We start from the raw sequence: 24,524 nt of genomic DNA, 5'->3' as shown, positions 1-24,524 counted from the left end.
AAAGATGGAGTAAAGGAGAAAAAAGAAACCACTTAAAAGAATAAAAGAAAAGGTGAAATGTGATACGTTCTTAGCCTTACCCACCAACCCCCCCCCCCATTTCCCAACACCCACATAATTTACCACCCCTTAACCGCCGAACCCCCATTTTAGTATTAACCCTTGTTCTCGTTGTTGTTGTAGTTGTTTGTTGTTGTTTTCTTTATGCAAAACTAATTTTTGTCCCGGAGAAAAAGCGCATTTCTGATATGGAAATTGTGTAGTTAATAAAACATACAAACGCAACTACAGCTCGGTCTGTATTCACCGCTTATGTAGACACTACTTTTCCATTTTGTTTATTTGGGAAGAAGTTCATAGATGTGGAAGGGGGTGGGGGTGGGGGTTAAAAAAATAGGGAAGTAGCAAATGAAAACAGAGGAAAGAATGAGAGGAAACAAATAAACAAACAGAAGCAAAATGGGAAAAGGTAGCTGAAAGTACAGCAGCCAATGAGAAGGAAAAGTTGTTGCTTATTTAAGGAAGAGGGAATAACTAAGTAATATAATAACACGTATGAACAACAAATATGTAGGCAGAACTATTTTTCCGCACGATTTATATTTTCCGCGTTTCTTAATTTATGACTTGGTTACTTTACCCAGCTAACTAACTAACTAACTATCCCTTCGTGAACAGAAATATGGATAAGGCTGAGTAGAAAACTGAGCTGAGGTTGGCTGGGAAAAACAAACAAGAACAGGAAGCAGTGATGTGTCGCGAGTTGTTTACTTTGTTTACTTTTCCCAGTTTTACTTCTTTGTCTCGCTCCTCCTGAAACTCCGCCCGCGTTAGCACCTGTGTTGCTAATCCCGACCCCCTAACTTCGATTTTCCCAGTTTTCAGCCCCATATTTCCATTAATCTTGTTTATGCGTTAGCTAACGAGGATTACTGACAAAAAACTGTTACTGGGCGAGGATAATTAATTTACAACAAATCTGCGGTCTCTTTACGCGTATTTCTGCAAAACTAAACATGGACTTAAATATGATGTTGATTCGTTTTTTAAGTCACTTTTTATTGATATTTATGTTATTTTCTATGTGGCCTACAATTACGGGCAAACACATTCAGCAGCATTTAATAGACCGACGAACGTGAGTTTTTTGGCAACTAATCAAATATATCATATTCATTTTTATGCAATCCTTTTTTAAGTGGTCTGATTATAAATGGTTGATAAAGTGTACTCACTTGAAAGTATTTTATATGCAAACTTATATTCGACCAGAATCTTCTGCTGAAATCTTTTTAATCTAAATTTTGGTTTTTACCATTTTGGCTGATTACGAAGCTATCCTTATGCAACAATTCGTTAGCCGCTCTTCAATTTTAAGCGTCAAAGTTTATAGACACGAAGCCATTTAGCTTTATTTGATATTCTCAGCCGACTTCTATAAAAAAAACCGAGTAAATTTTGGTTTGATTGGTTTGATTGAACCGAAACGTTTTTTTTAATTTGTTTGTTGCGGTTAAAACTGAAACGATTGAAGATAAATTTACGAGAAAATTGGATTTTCGTACTCACCTCTTGTTCGTTATCGAGCTTAGAAAAGTCAAACAAATTAAAGATGTTACAAAGAATAATTTCGGAAAAAATTTTAAGAAGATTTAATTAAGGGGAATTTAGTTCTTTTAGTATTTGCCTTTTTCAGTACGGATAACAATCGCAAAAGTAATTTAAAAATTTCCACAACTTTTTATTTTGGAAATGAGTAGCTTGGAGCAGAGTAGCTTTTCTATTTGCATTTCTGATAAGGCAAAATTTATTTTCAAATTTTCAAATATCTTATAAAATCTTGATCGAGAATCACCTAGATTATGGAGTTTTTCGGGAATGTCTTTAATTGTAGAGTTCTTCAGAAGACTGTTGATCAATCGACATGAGCAAAAGAAGAAAAAAACTGTTGCCGTGTTTCTTTCTATGACTTTAGCAAGAAATTTTTTCTTTTAAGCGCCAAAAAACGATTTCAGGCGTTGCTGATACGTTTTCTCATAAATTGCTTTAGAAATTTTAGTGGTTGTACTCAACTTTTGAAGTTCTTTCAGAGTAATTTATATCAGTAGGACTGTTCTTGAATTTAGATAAATTGTCTAGATCGCTTTGAAACAATATTTTAAAGTCGAAGAACTATTATTTATCGTCTGGATATTATTACGGCATTAATTTGCAAGGTTTGCAAAATTATCGATTCTTCTATTTGGAATCGGGATTTTTTATTGTGCAGGATCAGATGAAACACTTACCAAAATCACCATTTCGACCCACACTGGGGGGGGGGGGCTGACTAAATTCTCACTCAATTGGTTGAGTCAATTCTCGCCGATTGACATATTCGTTATCCAGAGTTGTGAAAGTCCGTCGAGTACAGAAATCCGCTTCTTTGTTCTAATTTCCTGACTTTTCTTCAATTCTTTTTAATTTTTTTATAAAACTATGATAAAATGTTATCGGTAGGATATTGGTTTTGCCTTTAATAATTGCGGGAGTTGCTGAAGTGTTTGATCGACATTTTTGGCTAACATGGTCTCTCAAAATTTGAAATTTGTGCATTTTTTCATTTTTACATGAAAAATGGCAGCAAGTGTGCTTTTTAGCTCCATGATGTCTAAAGTTGCAAGCAGCAGTAAAGTCAACAAAACCACTGACACAGTTTTTGTATCCCCTTTTGCAGGCTATAATCAGGTGATATTATCAGCTCCCTAGGAAAATTTTATAGAACTAACATTTTGCCGGTTTTTGTGTTTTGATCCAAAATTTTAATCCAAAATGCGTAATTTATTTTCGATATAAACTGATTGTTTGCCATAAAATGCGTGTTTTCAGCGGCATTTTTGGCCTTGTTAAGGTTTTCTTCAACCTAAAAGAATTTTGATTGTTTTGCTGCGCGGTCTCTTTAAATTATTTTAGCAACTTTTTTTTCAGCCAATTACCATGAAATCTGTTTTCCATTCGGGTTTCAGTTATTTCAATTATGATAGATCACTTTTTAGTTCATATGAGACACACTGAATGAATGAGTCTTATATTGAACAATTGGATTTTAATTTTTAGAGAAAAATTTATGATATTTATAGCCCCGAGAAAGTGTTTCCTTGAACTTTTAAAGAACAATTGATTTTTTCAAAGATTTTTTTCTCTTTTTAGTCGCTTGTCTTGTACTCATAATTAAAAGACACACATTTCTCTTTGATAAAACGAGTTTTTATTGAAAAATTTGGCGCTTTTTGGATATTTGCCTATCTTTGTGGTTCTTGTTTGGTTTCTTAGAGTTTCCGTCGTCGTTGAAAAGAGATTTTTTGTTCTTCTTTTAGTTGCTTGAAGTATGCTCAATAAAGAGAGATTTAAAGAACTTATTGAACAGTTTTATGTATCAACATACCTAAAAGTTCAGTTTATTGTTCGTGGTTTTCATGACTATGAATGTATTTTTTATTTTTATTTCACTTTATTTCTCTATGTCAACTTGTTATTTATCTTCATTCTTGACAGTTATCGTCTTTTTTTTGTGAAGCAATGCTGGTTTGAGCCGAGGCTTTTATGGCCTTGACACTATGAGTTCTGATACGGGTCACAATTTGCCTCTCTGAGAATCAATCCGAATGATGTGATGTTCAATTGAGACCCAAAAGGAAATGCGGAATTTTTCTGTTGAAAGCTTAGACTTTAATGGCCTCAAAACAATATGTTTGCGTAATTTAATTGTGATTCTTTGGCTCTCTCTTTTATTTTTTGCTACTTTAGTTTTATGACTTAGTATCGCTAACGACTGGTCTCAAGCAGTTACATGTGAATAAATCTAGATTTTTTGAAGCCAACTGATCGTTGCTATGAATTTATTTGAATTGTCGAAAATCAACGGCATTTTGATATTTGCGTCTTGTTGTCCATCTTTTGTTTATTTGATACCAAAACCTCGCCTGCGTTTTAGTTTAGATCAAGTTAATCGTTTTTAGTTTATAGTTCAAGTTTTTATCTTTTACTGCTTTAACTTTCTTACTCCGTGTTTTAAAAAATGATTTTTAGTTTCGCCATCACTATTTTTGTTCGTTGTTTTTTGTTGCGGGTCTTTTCACGTAGTCTCATTAGCGGCAAGTCTCATCAGTTTGTTAATACGATATTATGTAATTTATTTTGATTCGAGGTGTTCGAGTTTATTTTACTTAGTTAAAACATAACTCATAAACTTTTGAATACGTTTATATAATCGGAAGCTTTTCAACAAATTTTTTTTCAGAAAGTTGACGGGTCATTTGTCGCCTGTTTCTTCGAAGTTTTTAGCGTAATCAGTTTTAACTTACACAAGAAAACAAGAAAAAATCTGGTTGTTTCATAACCTAAAAATTTAAATTGTTTTTTTCTTTTACTAAAAACAAATCAAATTTGAATATATGACTGTTTTCTAAGTGATTTCTATGGAAGCCAGAAAAAGCCTATAAATATAAACAATTTTATTACACTGTTATGTTTGGTACCAAATCCACCATCTTAGAGCATCATTACTGGGAAAACTGTAGAAAACTGTACTGTAAAAGTTGAGTCGGCTTCAGTTTGAATTGATTGTGCTGTTTGAGAAGAAATTGTAATCCGTTTTTCAAAACGCTTCTTTAATATTTTGATATAGTCCGAGATTTTTACTCTATAAATTAACCAACAGTCAGCGAACAATAGGAATGCGGCCGTAACCTTTTCTTACTTTTTTAAACAAATTTTTACCGCATAAGATCTGGTCTTTTGTTGATAGTCCTTTCGTTTTCTAAAAAGTTGTCATAAAAATTCTTGTGTTCTAAAATTGGATAGTTTCCTATGAATGATTCATAGAGCCTTTTTTTGCAGTAGAGTACAACTTTTTTTTGGAAACAGATTAACTACAGTTTTATTAGAAAGCAAAATTCAGTTTTATTTTAAGCAAAACTTAGAGTTTTTAACAGCTTCAGAAGTTTCGAAAAACAAAAGAGAGAACATTAAGTTTGTATGTGAGTGACAAACTTGAGTGTACCCATTTCGCTATTAACTTTGTTACCAGAGTATTGTAGGAACGGAGTCAGTGGAAATATTAAGTGACACGCTCCTTTTAACAGTGAAAAGTTCAAATAGTTCCAAAAATGTAGTTATTTTTCATATTCATCGCAAAAATTATAGGTTTTAATCGCAAAACGTCGAAAAAGATTAATTTTTATGAAAAAGACACTAAAGGCTAAAGCGATTAGCGGAACAAGAGGTTGTTGCAAATTGAAATTTCTTCAGACATATTGAGAATACACACAAAACTGAATCGCAAATTGAATCATTGCTTAGTTTTGAAAAAAAAATTGATTTTAATCTGGTTGTTTGATACTTTGATATACAAAAATGCGTTCAAAGCCGGTCATTAATTTGTGCAAGGAATGGACAGATAGATTTAGAAAAAACATAGCTGACAGATCGCCCAAAAATGGCAATAGCTTGGTAGATATGCAGTCTTAAAATGATAGTAGAAGAAACAGACCAATAAAACATTTATTAATTGCTGATATGTTATATTTTGCTTAAAAATCTCCAAAACTTTTTGCTGCTTCTACTAGCTGCCTTCTATTAGAGTTTCACTAACTTCACCTTATCTCTTTGACCTGAAGAAAAAAAGTCAAATTCAGAGTGAGGATGTGATTTCAGAGAGTGAGGTTAAGTGAAGTGTTACCAAAAACTTAATCAACCGAACGGGCAAAAAAATCGCTCCGGTAAGAAATATAAATGACATCGCGCACGTTATTTGGTTGCGATAGCATGAACAAATGAAAAGAGCAAATCTGAAGTAGTTGTTACGTCATATGGTCGTAACAAAATTGTTGACGCGAAAAAAACCGGAAGAAATCCTCAAGCGACTCGAATTTTTGGAAATTAACAAAGAAAACCGTAAATGCAACTAAAAAAACTATATTTTGTCCGAAAACATTGACTCTTTTTCTCACCAGAATTGGATTTTAAAAAAATGGCAAATTTTTCACCGCTGTTACTACAAGAAAAATTAGAGCATTCACATCATTCAAGCAAGTTAAATTTCATCTTTCAGTAAAACGTCAGAAAACGATCACTTTTCTCACAAAAGACACAAAATTTACCGCAGAATTACTGAGATCATGATACAGCAAAATTCTTCAGTAAACACATTTGGTGACGAGGAAAAATGGCCAAAAACTTTCCGGATGATCATATACTGACAAGTCTAAAGCCTGCCCTGAAACAACGCATGATACTAGTCTTAAAAAAACTGCGCAATCAACATTTCGATCAAGAAGACATCGCGAAAACAAACAGTAGATGAAATTCGTAGAAACTAAACTGAATTTTTGAGAAAAGAACTCAGGACTGAAAGTTACTGTTCTGGAGTCAGACAATTAGAACAAAAACATTAGTTTTATCTCTCTATATAGACAGTAAAAACATAATATTCAAAGGCAAAACATCATTTTAAACCCAAAACCGAGTAAAAAAGATTATTTGCAGAAAACAATAGTTAGTCCAAATTTTATGATGGCAGCATATAAATCAGTTGCGAAACAAAGAAAACGAAAAGAAATTTAAAGAAAAAAGTTCCAATTTTCAAGAATGTGTAAGATCTCAAAAATATCATCTAAATTAAAAATTCTTATGGCAATTCAAAAACTCAACTTTAAAAAATATTCATTTTATAATAAAACGAAACTAAACTCAAAATACAAGAAAGAAAATTTTCTAGTAAATGAAACTGAAAATATAAACAAGATCTTAAGAAAACTGGACAAAAACTGCCAACTCGGAAAATCATGTGTATGGATTCATAAGAAAATTATTCCTCATGTTTTTACAAGGCACTCGATGTGAAAATTACCCAAAATAAATTCTTTAATGCATCAATTTTTGAAAAAAATGGCCTAATTTTCCAAAAAAAAAGAAATTATTGAAAAGCAGCCAAAGTTTAACTAAAATATTTAGAATTCTGCGCCAACTTTGAACATGAAATGCAATATTAGGCTATCAAAAAGACTGTGATACAAATCTTAGAAGTTTATTTATTAATGCATCGTTGCACAAAAACTATTTACATAAAAAAATAAATCACAAGCAAAAAAACTTGTCCATTTGGTTGAGAATGCGCCATTATGTATATGCGCCATTCTATCAAAAGGACTTTTCAGAGCCGAGAAGACATTCACTAATTGCAGAGCATGATCAAAAAACGTTAACACGTCAGATATACTCACTTTCGCTTTTGGGTAAAAACGCCGTCTGAGCGAATAGTAATTCTGGTTAAAAAACCTCACGAAAACTACTATCCATCTTCGAGTTGTAAGAAAAACTTTAAGAAAACCAATAGTCCTGTTCGAGTAGTACAGAAACCCCAAGGAGAACAATAGTAATGTTCGAGTCGTAAAAAACTAAGAGAACGCCAATAATAGTTTCAGCTATCGCTTTGCGGCTATTTAAAAATCTCTGGTTTCAGATCCGGGTCCTATTTTTCAAAATTCGGCTTGATTCCTATCAACTTGTTTGTCCGTCACCGATTAATACCACCAATTGTAATCGTCCTTGAGAATTGTCAAAATATTCGTTTCAATCTTGGTAATATTCATCCGCCGTTAACAAATTATTACCATCGATGAGTTATGTAATCGTGCTTATTGCAACTGTTTTTAGTGGATCAACTGTTTTTTTTTTATTGTATATTTCTTGACCAAATTTTTGCAGCAAACCAAAATATATGCCTTTTTAAAATTTTTTCGCTGTTTTCAAGCTAAACAAACAAGTATATCTAGAAACAAGTCACCATTCAGTCGAAGTGGTATTTTCAATTTAGGGGCAGTCGGAAATTACAACTTTGTGTGATGTACTTTTTAAATGATCATTTGACCTTGCAAAGAACCAGATAAGTCCAGTTGGAGCTCAGTAGAGCATTTACCAATTTCAGGTGATACAAATCTACAATTTACAGTTAGTAATTGATAAAAAGAGGCTTCTCACGCGTTAGTGAGATTTGTTACTTTGTAGTCGAGATATAGTGTACAACAGACAAACACATGAAAGAATAGGATATATCAATATAAGTTGAGTGAGTTCTTGTGATCAATTGCTGTGATTGATCTACTTTTCATCGTAAATTTTCATTTCCTGTTCATCACTTGTTCTCTCTAAACAAGAAAAGAGCGAATGAATAAACATGAACAAACAACAACATATCTATCATCCACTCGATTAGGCGAAAACTGTTTTTTGTGACTGAGGTAATAAAATTTTCCAGAACATGCGAAAACCATTCTAAAAAACTTAAAAACCAATACTCTTAAACACCTCATGGCTATTAAAGTGTGTCTGTCATTTGCCTCTATTTTATTTAAAAAAATATATCACAAAAGCAGCAAAAATATAACATTTTTTAAAACTTTTGTGCATTTTTTACTTCGCCTAATCGAGCTGTCTCTTTACATATCCTAAGCTCGCATCTACGCATTAAATTCTGAGCATTTTTGTTTCGACTAATCGAGCTTTCGCCTCATGTCTACTAGTTAATTTCTCTCTTTGTTTCTACTTTTGCCCTCTCACTTGCTCTATCTTGCAACGTATAATTTTATTATCCTGTTTGTCTGAACTAATATTGACATTTCCTCTACCCATTTCGTTTCCTCAATTTCGCGTTTGCCTCCACCGGCTAAAAAATACTTCAGGCTTAGATTTGAACAAAAAAACTGCAAAAGTTGCAAACTGTCCATGTCGCCATTGTAGAGACAGCGAAAGTACTAAAACACAAACTCGATTAAAGTAAACACGATTTTTTTTTCAATTCCTGCATTTTTTGGGGAAAGAATTTTTTTTTTGGATTTTGATGTGAACCGAAGAATAATTTTTCAAAAGAAATAAAACGCAAAATTTTGTTGCTAGGTTTAAAAAAGCACTGAAATTTGGTCTTCTGTTACATTTTTTCATCAAAAGATATATTCTCCCGTGAAAGTTTAAAATTAGACGGCGTTTATGTTGCATGATTTTTCGGCTATTTGGTGCATAAATAAAAGAAAACATAAATTGTTGTTGGTTAAAGCATAACGTATCCCTAACTGAATTTTTTATGGCGAGGCTCAGAGCGAAAAATTATGCTAAAATATGCTAATGAAAAGAAAATGTTTGAGGCATAGAAAGAGCAGTATTGATATGTTGTGATAACTGATTGTGTTTGTTAGGAAAAACAAGGAAAATCCATCAATCTTTATAATGTGAATGCTCTCTTCCTTTCATGTGCAAATTGAGGGGCGATTTTACCCCTCGAGGCGGAAAAATTCTCGCTTTAATTGTGTTTTCAAAGCACTTTAAAATAAACTGAGCACAATTTATTTACCGCTATGACGCCAGTAGGTAATTAAAATTCAAGGTGAAAAATTATTTTAGTTTTGTATTTATATATGGGATGAACTGAAAATAAATTACAGTTGAGAATAACTTGTTTGAGCAAATATACAAGTTTCTGCAAACAAACTTAGAATTGCAGGAATTATTGAGACAAATTTCCATGACATAAAAACCGCAGCCGACTTCCGAAAGATTATCTTCCAAATTATTGCAAGATAACCATTATTGTTCTTGCAAATATGCAAATGATTTGAACAAGTTTGAGCATGATACGCGTATTACGCGAAGGCTTTTTATCTACCACAATTTTTTAGCAAATAGTAGAACTAGTAGAACTAGTAACAAATAGTAGAACTTTATATCAAATATTAGAATAAGTAAGGAAAAAAATTAAAATGTTTAGTTTTTGGCTCAGAGCCAAAATGCGAGCAGTAACCGTAACAATGGAACAGTAACGACTTCAGCTAAAGTTTTTTTTTAAATATTTCTTGATAAGTTAAAATTCGGATAATTCATGCTTTTTTGTTATAAATTTTCTCATAAATCACTCGCAACTATAACTCGAGACATTTCTGCGCAAAATTGAACATGATGCGTGATTAAGAATCAATGAGGACAGAGTTCGACAGGAATGAACTCGCAAGAAACCTGCAAGCAAATCATTTTTTCCAATAATCTTGCAAGGTTTTGCAAGATACAGAACCGGTCTTGCATTGAGTAGTCTTGTTTAGAGAAATGAAACTTAAAAAAATAGTCAACTCATTTCTGTACAAGCACACTTGGAAAAAATCTCTATAACAATTGCCAAAAAAAGTTTCATCAAAATTTTCTTTATGTAATTTGGGATTAGCGAAATCTCGTAAAATTATTATCACAATGTTTTCTTTGTTAAATCCTGATATGTCATCCGGATATAAAATCCACAATATATGGTTAGGCTGCACATAAACATCAAAAACAATTACTAAAATTTTGCAAATATATTCGCAAATATGATAAAAGAATATGTAAAACGGAAGTTTTCAGATATTGCTTCCAAACTACTGGTCTTTGTGTAGTTAACCTGAATTGTCAGGTGTTTTCAGATTGTAGACTTTAAATTGACAAGGAGGCTCGGTGACGTCAGTACGCACATAATGTTCCAATCCCGCTCGTCCACATTCTTGAATAAATTGACTACCAAATGATGAAGAGATAGAAAAATTTCAAAAACATACAAATCATTCATTAAACTATTAATTGAATAAAAATTATTAGATGGCCGATGAAACTTATTGTTAATATAACTTTTAGAAAAGACAATAATAGAAACCAAATAACAAACATTAATTACGACCAAACCTTGATAACTATAATTAAAAATTCGCAGCAAAGTTAAACATGCATTAGATAAAACCTAAACAAAACAAATCAATCTATACTTCATTAGAAAAGCTATAGGAATTGTCCTGAATGCGACTGTGTAGCAGGTCGACAAAAAAGAGCAAGAAGGTGCAAAGTTCAAAGATAAATTTCTGTTTTTGAAAACAATAAATTTCAAGGTGATCATTTTCATGAGATATTAACTGGAATCACTAAAATTTACATTTATATCTCCGCAGGAAACAATTGAGATCTGTCGTTATCCATTGTACGTCACTACAAACAGAATCACACTACAAACAGAATCACAAACACCGGCAACGTTCAATTAATTTCAAATGAAATTTGCGCGAAAATAACAGTGAAGCCGTTAAAACAACAGTCTTGTCACTAGGAGCATCAAAAATTGCTCTTTTTTAAAAGCTTATGGGACCTACCATTTATGTTAAAAATAAAAAAAAGAGAATCCTACAAAATGTACAAATTTGTAAAAATCTCAAACATTTTATGAAATCTTCTACTAACAGTAATAACAAAGCCGGAAAGCAATTGGATGAAACAAAAACCATTATAAAGAATATTTAACAGCTCACTTCAAATGGGGTTTGATCTGTTTTTTACAGAGACAAAGATCCAAAAAACGATTCACAAAAATGGCGAAGCTCAAAAATAGAAATATTTTTTGAAAACGAATATTTTCAAAACTCATAACAAACATAAGATTTCAACAAAAAAGAGATGGAATAGGTTGCAGCACTTCGGGAAAGCAATTGAGTGTGTCACTAATGAGCCTAAGTCACGAGATTACAAATTAACAACAATTAGAAGCAGAAGCCAAAATTTACAAACAGTTTCACGACACCACAGTGTTCAAGGCACTATAATTATATTATGTCATCTGCTGGAACTGTAATTCATCACTTGTTACTCAACTGAACAATAACAATTCTTCCTTATAAAAAGTCAAGTAGAAATGACAACAAAAACAAACCTAAAAATTGAACAGTAGAGAAATCTCAAAAAAAAATTATGAAATTAAATGGGCAAAGCCATCAGTCAAAACATACAAAAAACCAAGAACAAATCTTTGAATTAACCAAAACAATTCAAACTTTTTATCAGTGGGTTTGAATTACATGGTGACAGAGATGAAAGCAAAAACGAGGCAGTTGAAAAAATATTTTTATTGAAAGTGTTATCTTAAACTCATTAAAACATATAGCTATAAACAATTTTTTTTTACAAAAAGCTTCGGTAATACGTCCTGAGGAGGCAACTGTGAACTATCATTGTTGTGTATATGTATTACAACAACGGAGAAAAAGACAAAAATATTGAAAAAGTCCACTAAATACTGCGAGAGAACAATGTCTGAGCACAAAAGCTTTACCTATTCAAGAAAAACAATTAATATATTCAGATGCACCTGACATGATTCTCCCATCTCTGCTTTACTTTAAGTGGACCCCTCGATAATGTGATAATTCGGTAAGAAAACAAAGTGAACTTATAAAATGTGCAATTTTGTTTAAAAAATTTAAAAACAACTGAAAAAAGTTGTATCAAAACTAAGAGACCATTTGTTAAATAAAATATCAGTACAGACATTAAGTTATCACTCAAAGGAAATGGGTTTTTTCTTTTTTACTGCGACTGCACCAGAAGTTGGGAGAAGTAAGATGAATTAGAGGCAATTTTCCACATGTCACCTACCTTTTGTTAAAAATAAATAAAATCAAAGTCAGGAGAGACATTAGATAACAACTGAAAGCATTGTCTGGGTTCACCCATGCTTCATAAAATGCCAGTGGCATCTTTGATTGGGAGAGACCAAGTCATTCGAATATAGAAACTATTTCAATAAGAAGCCCACAAAACTTTTAGGAAATGAATTGGTCGAAACGATAAAAAACATGAACGTAACACTGAAACTATAATATTTGGTTGCTGCGCCTCCAAATTGTATCTGCCATGAATTGTACAAAAAAAACTAGAAATCTGGAATTGAATTAAAAAAAGCCGCGCCCCATTAAAATGTAAAAAAAAATTTTTTTGGATAAGCATCCATGGTGAGATCAAGTTTGCAAAAAAATGCCAAAATTTTATTTCCAGAGGACTTTTACTGACCACAGGAGTACAACTGGCTCCTATTTTGAGCTTACGGAGAATATGACTGCAGTGTTAAGATGTCTACCTCCCGCAAAGATAAAGAAATTGGGTTAAATGAGCATACTTTGTCCCAATTTTGACAAGAAAACCTGAATTTTGAAGAATTTTGCAAAAATTGTAGCCAAAAGCTCGGATCGAACAATTCAGCAACACCCCTCTACAATAAAATATAAATGTATTCTCGCTACCGTTAACACTTGCACATATTTTTAGCGAAATTGACGAAATTGACGGGCTTTCCCGTGATACCGCTCACAAATCTCTTCGATTATTATATCGATCGGCCAAAATTGACTGAACAAACAAACCCAATTGAGTATCTAGTTCCCCCTCACAAAAACTAGTTCTGCATTTCCGTGTCAGATTTGATATGGGATGACCCAACAATAATAGTTTTTTGTAAACTTTAGCATTTTGAAAAATCTGCTTTTTTAGCTTTTCGTCACAAAGTTAGATAACTGTTTTACCAACATGCAACACCTATTCATGTTTTCCAAAGCAGTCAAAATATTGTTTTTTCATTGACTGTATCACTCAATAGTAATAACTGATAAGGAGACCCGGTAAATTGCGTAGGCACAAATCGTTTCCACCCCGCTTATACAGATTTTGCATAATTTTGTACCAAATCTAGCACCAAAATCTTTAAAATCGTAAAAAGATGTTTATGTTTTGAAATTCAAAGTTTGAAGGATTTCGATAGAATGACTGACATATCTTGCACTGAACATAATACAGTGAAGTTAATTTTTTTCATTTCATTAGAAAGAAAAACATTTAACTGATCAAAATATTCCATTTGCAACATTTAAACAGACATTTCAAAAATAGACAAAATGGAAAACAAAGATCAAGCAAAAATCTGATATTCAACGAAACAAATAATTCTGAATTAAAAACAATATTAGCTACCAACTGAAGATTTTCCACATAATCCATATTATTTCTTTCAATCGGTCTTCTGTCAATGGTTCCTAGAAGCCGAAGAAAAGATCGAAATTTTTGAGCAAAATTATAGAAAATTGACAAAAAAATTATTTGAAAACTTGGTTTTTGGGCATATAGGAACGTTAACTCGACCTGTGTTTCAAGAGACTTATAGACACTTCAAACAAAAACAACAAATACCAATAAAACTCTAAAATTCAATTCTTTTTGTTAAATGAAGATGATAGAATAAAGTTAAGAGACATTGGCTTTCCATTGGTTGTTTTAAACAAAAGCATAAAAACACCCTTTGCGAACCTGTATCAGTCTCACTTTAGACAAAAAACAGTGAAAAAGAGGTCCGCAAAGCTGAAAATTGGCTGAATCCACAATTTGTCAATTTTCATAAAAATTTTCATAAGAAATTTTTATAAAAAAATCATAGAAGCACTAAAAGCTGATGAATAGCTCTATTAAAAATTGTTGCTTAATACCCCTAATTTGTATTACCTACCTTACCGCTACAATTTTTTGTTTCATCGACATAAAAAAATCGGAAAAGTGTGAACAGATCTTAGAACTAGTCTTGCAGCAGGAAAAATCCCAAAATACAATCCAAACACAAACTTCAAAATCCTTGCCCTGACCAACAGCAGCTCAATTGATCATCAACAGTTACGCAAATATGAAAAATGAATATTTTTTTGTACAAAAATATACCTAAAATGATTCCTTTTGCATAAAAACCGATTGAAATTAGCAAAAAACAAGCAATTTTTTAATTCCAGAAAACGATTTTGGAAGCAGAATTAAAATAGGCCTCATTCGAGATGACAAAAAATGTGTCAGTTGTTTTCAAGTCTCTACTTTTTTTGGCAATATTGGACAGAATTAGCTAGAAAAAAACCAAAGTTGGCAACCTTTTCATGAAAAAAAGCTAGAAACGCTCAGCCACAATTTTAGCCAAAGAATTTTGACAAAAATTTAGCAACGCTATTCCAACTTTTTAGTTTGAACAAAAACACTATTATTATCAGCCCGACTTTCACAGAAAGTTAAAGTTCGATAGCTCCTGGAAAAGGTTTAAAATCGAAAAATGTCGATAAATTCTCAGTCAAATACCCAAAGCTCAATGGGCTTTCTCACTCGTATAATTTTAACTAAGTATATCAATCGGTATCCCGCTTTTTCACCCCTATTTATTTAACCCCCTATCATTTAACCCCGATTTAATCACCCCTGTATTTTTTAACCCCTCTATCTCTTAACCCCCCTATCATTTCACCCCGATATAAATCTTTATAAAATAAGGAATAATAAATTAGCAATATATTCATTTGGCCATGCCTCGCAGGCCACGGCCATGCCTCAGCGGCCCGTGGGACTTGATATGAAACTATCACATCCTAACGTAGGATTAGTTTATCCACTTAATTATGACTAAACATGCTTTAATGTCGACTGCTAATTGGCGAGATGAAATGATAGAGGGGTGAAATGATAGAGGGGTTAAATGATAGAGGGGTGAATAAATCGGGGTTAAATGATAGGGGGTTAAATGAATAGGGGTGAAATGAAGTAGAACCTATCAATCGACCAAAGCTGACTGAACAAAAATGCTCAGTTGAGCATGTAGTTCCACCCGCCTTAAGTGGGGTCGTAACAATTATTACACGCTCTAAATATGGACCAATTGTAATTTTCTAATAAGTGATGCAACAGCATTAAGAAAAATCGGTCAAAAGAAGCATCATACAAGAATTTTATAAAATTTTGAACTCATAACGTTTTTTTGACGTTAACTTCTGAAAATTCTTTCCAAAAGAACTTTGTTTGTTGTTTGTGATCCTATCTTATACAGAAATGCTTCAAACTTGTTGTTTCATAATGCTGGCAAAGCAAAATGCTGCTTTCACAAAAAAATTATTGTTGCAATGAATTTTATTAACGTATATGTTTTTACCTTAATGGAAAAGGAGCGTTAATTTGAGCGGATGCTTAATTTTTTTGTGTTCGTGTTTTCTTCGCAGTTTAACCTTTTGCTTAATTATTTCTTTTGAAAAGCGATTTATTTCCCCCCATATTTTGTTTGAACGAAGGAATTTACAACTTTTTCTAATCTACTGTTTCATAAATGTTTACGATAGAGAGAAACTAACAAAAAGCTTTGAATTAGATGAGAATTATTAGACTGTTTTATGAAGTCAGGATTTCTTGTTTTCAACTCATTTTCATCTGCAAATAGCTTGAACAAATTCATAAATATTCATGAACATAAGTATTGATTTCCTGTTCAGCATTTTCTTAACGCGTGAACACTTTTACTCACTTCGTTTGTTAAGTTTTATGACGCTAATGTCATCTTACATTTATGCAGCTTTTAAAATGAAATTGCCACACGAAGAGTGATTTGTTACTAATGAATGAAAAATAAACAAGCTTCATGAAAACAAGAAATGTAAAGCTATTAAATAGAACCTTTCTTTATTTTATGCTTCGATGCTGTTGGCAAAACTCAATTAGCTAAATGCCTCCGGAGTAATCACAAAATTCTATTTTTCTGGAAACTTTTGATCAAATTACAAATGAACTGACTATAATCGTCTTTCAGTAGAAAGAATGATGGGGGGGGGGGGGAGGGGGTTGATGGGGGGAGAGAAAATGTAGACAGGCGTAACATTTTCAGTTTCGTTGACACAAATACTGTTGTGACAAATATGTTTTTGACTGAAGTTTAACACAAAAAAAAACTCATTTCCAATGTATATTGATCGTTCATAATTCTGCTATACACTAACGGTTAGTTTGACATCAAAATTGCAGTCTACCATAGGAGCTCAATTGATCTTTTTGGAACTTCCCATTTGGAGTCTCTGTTTTAAGTGATTGTTTCAGGTAATGATAGTAAGAGAACTGAACGGTTGAATTGGAGAAATGAAACAAAACAAAAAATGGATTGATTTTTCCCCGCGATTTTTAAGCAATTTTTAAACAAGCGAATGATTGTAAGAGAAGTTGATAGCTTCAATCGGTCAGCGAATGAAAAAAAAAACTGAAGAACTTATAATGATTAAGATTGTCTAATTGGACACTTAATTAAGGCAATTATTATCCTTGCTAGGAAATAGGTCTTCGAAAGCCAATTAATACGAAAAAATTGAAGACCAAATATGAGGTGACATTGTGCGATGATCACCGTAGACAACTATAGGATAAATATTTCTTTTGTTTGTTCTTTTCATGATGTTCAAGTTTTTTGTCAGACTTATAAGAGCAAATTCAAAGGAAAAGTCATAATGTTCAGAATAAATGCAGAGGAAAAGGTCATAATGTTCAGAATAAATACACAGAAAAAATCATTTTGTTCATAAAAATTCAGACTTTTACTATGAATTTTTCTATGAAATGTCTAAAAAGTGCCATGATCAGAACTCTGGTCATAGTAAAAATCATAATAGAAATTCTATGACTCATTAATGAATTTTTATGACATACAGGTCCGGGAACACTGTTTTCAAAATCTTCTCTGGAAGATATAATCTTCTCTGAAATCTGGTTATGGACGGTTTCTGCATTTTTTCACATAATGAACTGTTGTGAGTGTTAGGGGTTCAAAGCCGCAGCTACTATTGTTAAACTGGAAACGTACTGTTTTCGAACCAGCATCTCTCACTTGCAAGCCTAGAGTGCTAACCATAACAACAAATCGTCTTGAACTCTCGCATATTTGGCATATCTTATAGCTCGTTCTCACGTTCTTACTTGTTCCTCAAGGTTTTATTTCTCTAGTCACGTATATACTGAAAAGTTATATCTCAAGCAAAATATATATCTCAAGCTTATCGTATGCAAAATGTACATTAGGTTGTTTTTTCCTCAAAATTCTAGCATGAAGAACAGCGCACCAGTATCACTCATGATCTAACAGAAGACAAAAGACAAACAATGTTCAACGAATATACAAAAAAAGAGGTGAGCGACCCAAGCCATCTCTGATTAGATCTACCAGGGTCGCGGACAAAAGGTAAACCGTGACGCTTCCACAAAGTCAGGCAGAACTACGCCTAGTTGGGCAGAATCTATATGCTATCATCAGAAACCCAACCAGAGTCTTAAAATTCTGCTCAGAGCGCAACCCAAGTGGCTGTGGTACACCCCCATGGGCGAAATAATTTGGTCTGATTACAACAAATTTTGGTCTGGATGTCCAGGTACCCCTTGTGCGCGACGCAAAGCTTAATCAAAGCTGGCTTGGGTCGCACACCTCATCCTGAAATTTGCTATAATTTTTTTATTTTAATTTTTTATATTAATTGTTTTATTGTAACAATATTTGGGATGATCAAAAATTATTTGCGCAGTTGCTCGGCAAAAAAAAATTTAATCAACAACAATCAATAATAATCTAACAGCAGATTAATTCCGAGTTGTTTGTTCTTGGGGTCTCCAAGGGCAGTTTTTTTCATGTACTAAAGTGAGTTATCGATAATATTTTTGCGTTTTACTAAGTACATTATTTAAGGCCTCCGTGTCTTCGAAGCGTTTTAGTTTCAAAGTTTTATTATTTGACACCAGTGCAGAGGAAATTCCATACAAAGATCAGCATTTCGTTGTTCATTTGCGTGTGGCGAGTTTTCAAATGTTCACTTGAGTTGCATTTTTACGGGACTAACTATAGTAAGACGAGCAGCCATGTGAAAATCAGACAAAATTTAGAGTTCAAGATCGAGATGAAAAGTTATGGACTTGGTTTTCTGATGTCCAGGAAAAATCAAATTGCAGCCTAGAAAAAACAACAGGTATACCAGCCAGAAATGTAGCTACCAATATTCCAGAATTCGAATGGTGGCCAAAAAGATAAGAATTAGAGTGCAAGGTTGTTCTTTTTCAAGCTGTAGTTAAAGTTTTTAATTGAAAAGAAGGATGATGCGTTTTTCATCTTTTTTCTTCGATGAGGGGACACTTGAGTATTTGTGTTCGTTCGCTAACAGGGCAATTCTTGTGTGGAAGACTCCGTTTATGTAAATGGAAAAAGATCTGAACATAATCTTTTGCGATTGGTTTTATTCCTTGTTTTTCACTTCGGGTTTTGCTAGCAGATACAAGTTAACTTAAATTCTACCATCTGTACTTTTTTTCATTATTTTTGAACGCTTTTAATATCTTCACAATTTAAATAGTTCAAAATCTCAGTTTTCACATTGGATTTCACTTAACAGTTTTTACATGAAGAATACCAAATCATGTTAGCATAGCTGACGAAAATATATTTTATATTGTTTATATCTTAAGTTTGTAGGTTGCTTTCATTATTTAGTAAAAGAAGAATTTGGTTATTTCAAAGTAAATGGTTGTGAACAATTTGGAAAGAGCTTTGAATTCATTTAAGCAGTGATTAATGAAAAATAGTTCCCCATGAAAAGATAAGTTTTTTTTCTCGTGCTTAATGAAAAAGGATATTGTCATAACATAATATATTTCATATACCTACATACCTTTCTATTTTGGTTGCCAAAGATGATTAATTGTCAATAGTGAAAGACAGGTGTGTTTGCGCAGAACCCTTTTTGAGTCACGCCAAAAATAAAGTTCAACACAGACCAAGAAATACTACGTATATATTGGCTGCAAAAACTTTTGCACGCAAGTTGAGACAGTAACTAATTTGTTTTGATGTTTTTCTATGTTCAGTAGAAACAAAGATAAGATATTTAAATAATTAATAAGATTTGGATATTAATAGAATTTCAGTTCGGCAACGCTATTCACTGCCGAACTATAGTTTCGTTAGCCTTTAAAGTATAATTAAACTAACTCATATTTATGGAAAATAATAAAATCTTGCTTTGATTTATAGAGTTAAAGTAAGTAATTTACGATCAGAAAGATTTTGCACTTAAAGTGCTGAAAAATCTATTGTGACTGTGATTCTATTCTCTAGTGTACACCTACAGAAATGCTTTGGTCTGAATTGCTTTGGTCGGTGTTTGTTGAAAATCCGCTTATTTGCTATCCGATATAATGAATTATTGACCCCTGTGCCGCTTAGAAAACAGTCCTAGTGAGCATCAACTTTTGTATGCTATATCATCAAACCAAAATTAAAATCCCGTGTTAAAATTTAAAACTGTGTTTATAGCAAACATATATGACTTTTTTAAATGACCCGAGATCAAGTTTTTTTTTAAAAAAAAACAAACTAAACACATACATTACAGGAAATACGGCCCTTTAACACTTTTTAAGTTTTTTTGGTCATCTGCTTTTGAGATTCAAGTCAAGCAAAATTGTTCTGAAAATCGTTTCCAAATTTTTCAAAAAGCCGGTCCTTTTTAAATTAAATTTGGTACCTTTATAAGAAATGCTCTCAATAAAACAAAACTAGCCAGTCGCCATAGCCGTAATCTGGAACAATGCAACCATGGTTTTTGCTAGAGCCCCCTGACAACCCAATAAGAAAACTCACCCGGAAAACTCACCGGAAAATCACCCAATAAGACGGCAGTCTCGAAACTTTACTCAACATAAACCAAAAAAGTTAATTTAATACGTCGCCGTCACATTTTAAGACGAGCGCTGTTCACAAGGTTTGTGTGGCAACATATCTGTTGACATTTAGAGACTTGGTCTCAGAGCATTTCAGCACTGAAACATTTCATCCCAATAACAAACAGTTCTGTTACATGATGTTCCAATAATACAAGCGTTCGTTAAGACTGTTTGTATTTAATCCAGACAAAAGAGGCGGTTGACTTCTGAAAACTCTTGTAATAACAGCCTGTTCTTCCTCTGCTACGATGTAATTACAGACTGCACGTTCTCTGCACAGCCTTGCACACAATACAGTATGGTTGAACGAAATTTTCGAAAATCGTGCATGTGAATCTGCACCAAATTGGATGTTCTTGAATGTCATTCTTCTTAAATGTAAATAAAAATTAAGCTCCTTAGCTATACATCGATGTATAGCTAAAGAGCTTTATTTTCATTTACATTTAAGAAGAATGACATTCAAGAACATCCAATTTGGTCCAGATGCCATTGCGTAATTTTACCTGGATTTATTTCGAATTTTAGGGATAGTACAAGTTACTTAAAAAGATAGTTTTAATTTCCAATTAATAGCCTTAATACGAAGAATGGTCAGACTTCTCCTAGGTTGTCAAAATCATACTAGCAGCATTCTCATTCGCATTTATGATAATGTTTGTTAATAAACTCACGTGCACATTTTAAAATACCGAAAGTCTGCAGTGCCAGAAGTTAAAATGTCACAAGTTGCTACTTAGCCAGAAGTTGAATCTCGTTGACTTTCGTCATTTTAAAACATGCGCGTTTCGTGTTTTAAGCATTGTTAAGTGACTCTGCAGAAGTCACTTCAAAATTTTGACTTCTGCGCTTCTCGATAAACGCCAGAAGTTCTCTGTGACTTCAAGCAGAGTCACTTAACCATTACTTCAAGTGCAGCCAAGAAAAATGTGTTAGCAGAACCCAATCCGAAACATCATCGCCCTTGTATTAACATTGTAAAATAAAACACTCTTACTAATCCATGAAAAATGAATGCCCTTCTAAGGATCTCAATTCAACATTGGTAACACTACTTGAGACGAATTTGTTTTCATATTCTCATGATTAGGTCTGACTAGAGTCATGATATTTTTGAAAAAGCCTGAGTTGCTTGATCAGCTAATTCATGCCGATGAAATTTAATTTGTGTTGATAGGATTTTGATGAAAGACCTGATTGCTTGCAAAACGAAATATAGTTTAGCTGGGTTGAACGATTGACTTTTTTACCAGGAATTATATCAAAATCATATCAAAATTTGTTGTTGTACTGATTCCTGATCAAATACCTTGTTCTTACGATCGCATCATTCGAGCAAACAATATATAATTGTGTGCGTGTGTGTGTATTTATGTATATATGTATGTACTTTTTGAACCCAAAAGTCTTGGCAAGATTTTTTAAAATCAAAGTTAGATTATGCTGTTCTTTATATGTACTAAATTTCTGAAAACGATTTGGGTTTTTTATTAGATTTCATTACACTTGGAATTAAAAGTGATAATTTTCTGTAATGATAGTTGTATACGTGTATATGTTTGATGTTGTTCTTGGACTAAACTTGAAGTCCTTTTTTTCAGTAGTGGCCAATTTAATTACAAAAATTACAAGTTAGAAAAGTCTCAGCCAAAACTTCGATAGCGCTTGCAAGTAGATTTCCAAATCAAAGCGAGCTTTTCAAAAAATTTTGAATGAAAATTTCAAATTTCAAAAGTTTTTGTTACGTGCCACGATTTTGAGGGTAATTTTCTCCCACTTTACGGGGTCTTTCAATACCGATACTAAATGATACCAACGTGTGCTAGAGCACCCCGAGTCACAATGTATCAATCCAGGTGTTTCTGTGTAGTTTTTAGCCGTTTTTCAGCCGTTTCAGCCCGTTTTCGACTTTGCCGGATTTAAAATAAATTGACTGAATATTTTAGGTCTTGACATCATGTCAGGCATTTTAACCAGAGAAGTAATTACAAGGAAGACTTGGATTCAGACATGTCATGTTTTGTAAGAGTAAAAGCGATACTCGAATTTATGTTAAATCCGGCAAAGTCAAAACGAGCTGAAACGGCTGAAAAACGGCTAAAAACTACACAGAAACACCTGGATCGATACGTTGACTCGGGGTGCTCTAGCACACTTTGGTATCATTTGGTATCATTTGGTATCAGTGTTTAAATACCCCGTGAAGTGGGTGAAAATTACCCTCAAGATCGATCATAGCTCTGAATCAGTAATGAAATGAGATTTGTAATAAGACTGGCCAAATACTCGAATTGACTTAGGTCCGGGTTTTGTACTCAAATGTTAAAAATATGTTGTGTTTTAGCATGATAAAATACGCGGGGCTACTTAAGGACCAGTTCAACACCAACATTGGACTCCTCATTAACTCAGAGGAACTCACACAGGTACGTTTGTTACTCATCACTTCATTTGATTATTAGTCGGATTGGATTGTCGGTTACAATTACCATCATCAAAAGTTGCGAAATCATTTTCTAATCCAGCATGATAATTTGAGAAAAAGTTTTTTACAGTTCAAAGCAGGCTATAATTAAGTACAATTTACGTGACTAAGATAAAGTCACCGAGAAAATCTGGCAGTCACGTAACAAAGTCTTTTGGGATCTATTCTGTTCCCCCTCCCCAGCTTAGTGGGAATATATGTTTAATGACCCGCCAGGCTCACGTGCATTATTTTTAAATAGTAACGTGCTATTTAACAACACATAATTTGTAACTGGGGGTCATAAAAACTAACTGGGGGACAGAATAAATCCTAACTTTGATTGAAACACAAAATTGCGAGTTTGAAGGCTGGCATTGCATGTCGCAATGCAGAGAGCAAGCTGTTTAAACCTTGAACGTTTGTGATTCAAGTATAGGTGACTCTGCTTGACAACTTCTGGCGTTTATCGAGACCAGTAGTGATCCGAGATGTTAAGCCAGAAGTGGATTCTGCACTATTGGCCACGTTTTCTTGCTTAAAACAGTCCAGGCAACTTGTGAATTTCTAAATGGTAAAAGTTTATGGAAGTCAACTTCTGGCAATTAAACTTCAAGCATTGCAGGCTTTCGGAATTTTAAAATTGCAGATGCGCGTTTTAAGAACAAAGTCACTGAGAACGTCTGGTGTTTACATTGCCGGGAACTGCGTACCAGTTCAAGATGCTGAGCCAGATTTTCAAAATAACTTCTGCGGGGTCAGGTATAACCCTGTTAAAACACGCACATTAGTATTTGCCGTTTTAAAGTTTTAAATAGCCGAGAGCTCCTTGCGTTTTAGCTCTGGCCAGGTATATAGGACCCTCGTCAATTTTAATTTCTGATGCTACAGGCTTTTGACGTCTTCAATCTTGAGCGCGTTCCTGTTTTATTAAAACGTAGTAGTCCTATATGCTGTATAAAGATAAAAACAAATTGGAAACCGAAGAAGTTGTTTTCTTTCTATTTTCTTAAACTAACTGCTTATCGATATGAGAAAAGAGATGACACAAATTAATTGCGATAGTTTTATTATAGTCTTTTGCTTGAAATGAGACCGAAAATTTGTAATGAAAACGTTTATATGGTGAATATTAATATTAATTTTATTTAATTTCTTTTAAAGTGTCTTGAAAATACCAGAAAAAAGGTTATGATTTTCAATTGAGTTTTTATCACTCGCAGAGATACACTATGGTTCAAAAGAGCTACCTATTAAAATAATTATGTCTTTTAATCGTGATTCAGGCTCCTTCGTAAGCATGTTGTTCTTTAGGGTGTTAAAATAGTTGTGAAATTATGAATATTTATGTCAAATTTCTCTCGTGTTTCCTCCTCTTAAACAAAAAGGATGGTTAAACCAATTTGTTTTTTCACTGTTTGCCAACTTGTTACGACATGTCGATCTGGTATAGACAAAATTACAAAGAGACCCAAAGTTTTCAAAATATCCGATTTTTTTCCTTTAAAAAACCGAAAAATTGAGTATGGACAAGTGTGAGTTCTTTGAGTTGATAAATGCCGGTTGAGATTTTCCCAAATAAAAGTGAGAAAAAAGTTAATGACATCTTTGATTTTTTGGCAACAAATGATTGCAAAAGGCAAAATTGTCGGAGATC

At 33.0% G+C, this 24,524-nt stretch overlaps 1 protein-coding gene across 1 annotated transcript in view; it reads left to right on the top strand.

Moving 5' to 3' along the window:
* Window positions 1–410: 410 nt before the first annotated feature.
* The window catches only part of LOC142342935 (voltage-dependent calcium channel subunit alpha-2/delta-3-like), a 42,562-nt gene continuing 18,448 nt past the window's right edge, over window positions 411–24,524 (top strand). The window contains exons 1-2 of the mRNA XM_075394615.1: window positions 411–1,138; window positions 22,748–22,829. Coding sequence (XP_075250730.1) covers window positions 1,017–1,138; window positions 22,748–22,829 — 204 coding nt within the window. The 5' untranslated portion in view covers window positions 411–1,016. The remainder of the gene's footprint in view (window positions 1,139–22,747; window positions 22,830–24,524) is intronic.

This window comes from Convolutriloba macropyga, chromosome 7, assembly GCF_964194025.1.
Source record: "Convolutriloba macropyga chromosome 7, txConMacr16.3, whole genome shotgun sequence".
Taxonomy (NCBI): Eukaryota; Metazoa; Xenacoelomorpha; order Acoela; family Convolutidae; genus Convolutriloba; species Convolutriloba macropyga.
Note: the sequence above shows the minus strand (reverse complement) of the source record. Positions and strands in the feature narration are given on the sequence as shown.